The following is a 3,115-nucleotide window of genomic DNA, read 5'->3' on the forward strand; positions in this document are numbered from 1 at the left end:
ATTATTATTTTATTTTATAGTCGATCACCGTAAATCATATATGTAACCATAACACTATTGGATCAATATACACCAAAGTCACCATTGTTGTTAAAAGAGAATGCACAACTTTTATCATGTTTACATAATGAAATTCACCTTTCTCTGTTTTTTTTCTTCTATTTCTTTTCTACCATATTCATTCAAATTCGCCGTTCAGTGTTTTTTTTTTCTGTTTCTAAAATAAATCGGTGGATGGAAACACAGCATAACCACATTCACATATAATTATATATTTGCTACTTTTTTTATAACTATACACAATTTTCTTATAATTTTAATTTTCTTATAATTTTTTGTTGTTGTAAAGATGAATATTTTTTTGTATGTGGGGCATCAAATGGAACGCATATAATAGCAATGGAGAAAAGGAGGTTTTGATGAACCCTAATTACAAATGAAAAAGAGATAATGACTTAAGTATAAAAGAGAGAAAAACAGAGAAAAGAAAATACAAAAGAAATTCTTATTTACTTGTGTATATGAGAATAAAATACATGTGTATATATAAGAAAAAGATTAAGACCTAGCTGAAATAGAAAAGAAAAGTTAGGTCAAACAAACAAAGCTCAATGACTTAAAACAGAAAAACAAAATATGTTAACACCCTCCCTCAAGAACTGTGCGGAAGCAAGGAGCTTGGTAAATATGTCAGCAACTTGCATGACAGAAGGTAAGACAATCATTGTAGCTCACATGTGGTGGTGACAAGGGCTTTATACTCGGCTTCGAAGGAGCTGCGAGCGATAATTGGTTGCTTCTTTGATTTCCATGATATTAAGGAGTCTCCTAAGTAGATGAAATATCCTTAATAGATTTGCGTGTGGTAGGACATGTTCCTAGTCATAATCACTAAAACCAGTAGGTGAAGTAAGCTAGTATGAAAAAAATATAGTCCTTCACCAGGGATGCTCTTGAGGTAAAGTAAAAGACGTGAGACAGTTTGTTGATAATGAGTTGTGGGTGTCAGATGATGAGTCTATACACAATTTTCTTATAATTTTTTTTATTGTTGTAACTGTTGTAGTAACTAGTTTTATCCTGATAATTATAATTATAATTACGTATAAAAGAAAATATACGCATACATATATCACAACATATTTTTTTTCAGTAATATAAATAATACTGATAAAGTAAAAGTTTAATAACGATGTAGAATAATTTTACTCGAATATTCCATCACAAATAATTTATTGATATATTTATATTTAACTTTTAATATGAAAATCAACAAACTTATATGATTACATGTAAATGTATACTTTATTCTTCTGATTTTTAAGAAATTGTATGCAACATGTTGTTTTGTTTATTTAGAAAAGGATAATGTAAGGAAAAAAATGGAAGAATATAATTTTGTAATACAGTATTGTATTGGCCTGGTCCTTCTCTGCGTTGGCATCACAGCCTTGTTTCTTATGTACAAATAGGAGGAGGAGGTCTGAAACTTAGGCACCTAGGCGTCAATAGCAAAACACAAAAAATGGGGATTGTGGAAGAAGCTCACAACGTGAAGGTTTTGGGATCCGGCACGCGCTACATAGTTCTGGCTCACGGCTTTGGCACAGACCAATCCGTGTGGAAACACCTCGTACCTCATCTCCTCGACGACTTTCGTGTCGTGCTCTACGACAACATGGGAGCCGGCACCACCAACCCCGATTACTTCGATTTCGACCGCTATTCCACCTTGGAAGGCTATGCCTTCGACCTGCTTGCTATCTTAGAAGAGCTTTGTGTTCATTCATGCATCTTTCTTGGTCACTCTGTCTCCGCTATGATCGGTACTCTCGCTTCTATTTCTCGCCCAGATCTATTCGCCAAAATCATCATGCTCTCCGCTAACCCTAGGTAACACAACCATTACTTTCATCTTCTTCCAGCTTAATATATATGATTCACTCATCATCTCTATTTGACTTCGTCCATAACTGCACTGCTATGTTCCAATTAAAGCCTCTTATGTTATTCATTTTTATTTTTATTATTATTACCACTATACCTCACTGTAATTTACTATTGAATCTTTCTTGTTTATTCATTTTTAATTAATACTCTCGAGATACTTGTTCAAAGGAATCTACCTTTATTTTGAGGTTAATGTTGAGAAACATATAATATAAGTTTACTTTCTTTTATTAGTAACCAATCTAAAGTTTTAAATGACTTTTTTAAGTGGATCTATATCGTATATTACTTTCAGCATTTTAATTTGTCAACAAAAATATTCATCTTTTGAGAAAACAAAGAAAACCTTAAAGTATCTTTTCTGACAATATTTTCAGTAATGAACATCTCGCATAATTAATAGCATTCATCAATATAGTTTGAATAACCAATAATTTTCATAAAAAATACTCTTTATCTTATAAGGCAAATAACAAGACAAAGTTAGTCAAAGAGTAATCTATATTTTCAATGAAGTTTTTTTTGTATAAAAAATTATTATTATTATTATTATTATTGAATTGGTTAATAACGTTGAATGTGGAATGCAAGGTATGTAAACGACATGGAGTATTTCGGAGGGTTTGAGCAGGAAGATCTGGACCAACTATTCAACGCTATGGCGGCGAATTACAAGGCATGGTGCTCAGGGTTCGCTCCAATGGCCGTTGGAGGGGACATGGACTCCGTGGTGGTGCAGGAGTTCAGCCGAACCTTGTTCAATATGCGCCCAGACATTGCGTTCAGCGTGTTGCAGACCATTTTCCAAAGCGACATGCGGCAAATTCTCAACCTCGTCACAGTCCCTTGCCACATCATCCAAAGCAAGAAGGACTTAGCGGTTCCCATCGTGGTCGCTGAGTACCTCCACCAACGCATTGGCGGCGACTCCGTCGTTGAAGTCCTGTCGACGGAGGGCCACCTACCGCAACTGAGTTCGCCCGATATCGTTATTCCCGTGATACTAAAACACATTGGCCTCGACATTGCAACGAAGCAAGTTTGTTTAAGTGTAAATTAATTTTTAATCATAAGAACTTGTATTATTTTTAATGTAATGTCTGAAAGAAGTTCTATATCATTCAAAATTTGAGGTGAATAATAATTTATATATATTTTTCGCTTA

At 34.0% G+C, this 3,115-nt stretch overlaps 1 protein-coding gene across 1 annotated transcript; it reads left to right on the top strand.

Moving 5' to 3' along the window:
- The first annotated feature begins 1,327 nt into the window (after positions 1-1,327).
- LOC137808247 (karrikin insensitive 2 receptor CA) lies at positions 1,328-3,115 on the top strand. The gene is made up of 2 exons (XM_068609274.2): positions 1,328-1,893; positions 2,542-3,115. Exons 1-2 carry the CDS (start codon positions 1,526-1,528, stop codon positions 3,008-3,010), a joined length of 837 nt encoding a protein of 278 aa, XP_068465375.1. The 5' UTR covers positions 1,328-1,525; the 3' UTR covers positions 3,011-3,115.

The sequence above is a fragment of the Phaseolus vulgaris genome, chromosome 3, assembly GCF_051622355.1.
Source record: "Phaseolus vulgaris cultivar YP4 chromosome 3, ASM5162235v1, whole genome shotgun sequence".
NCBI classification, from domain to species: domain Eukaryota; kingdom Viridiplantae; phylum Streptophyta; class Magnoliopsida; order Fabales; family Fabaceae; genus Phaseolus; species Phaseolus vulgaris.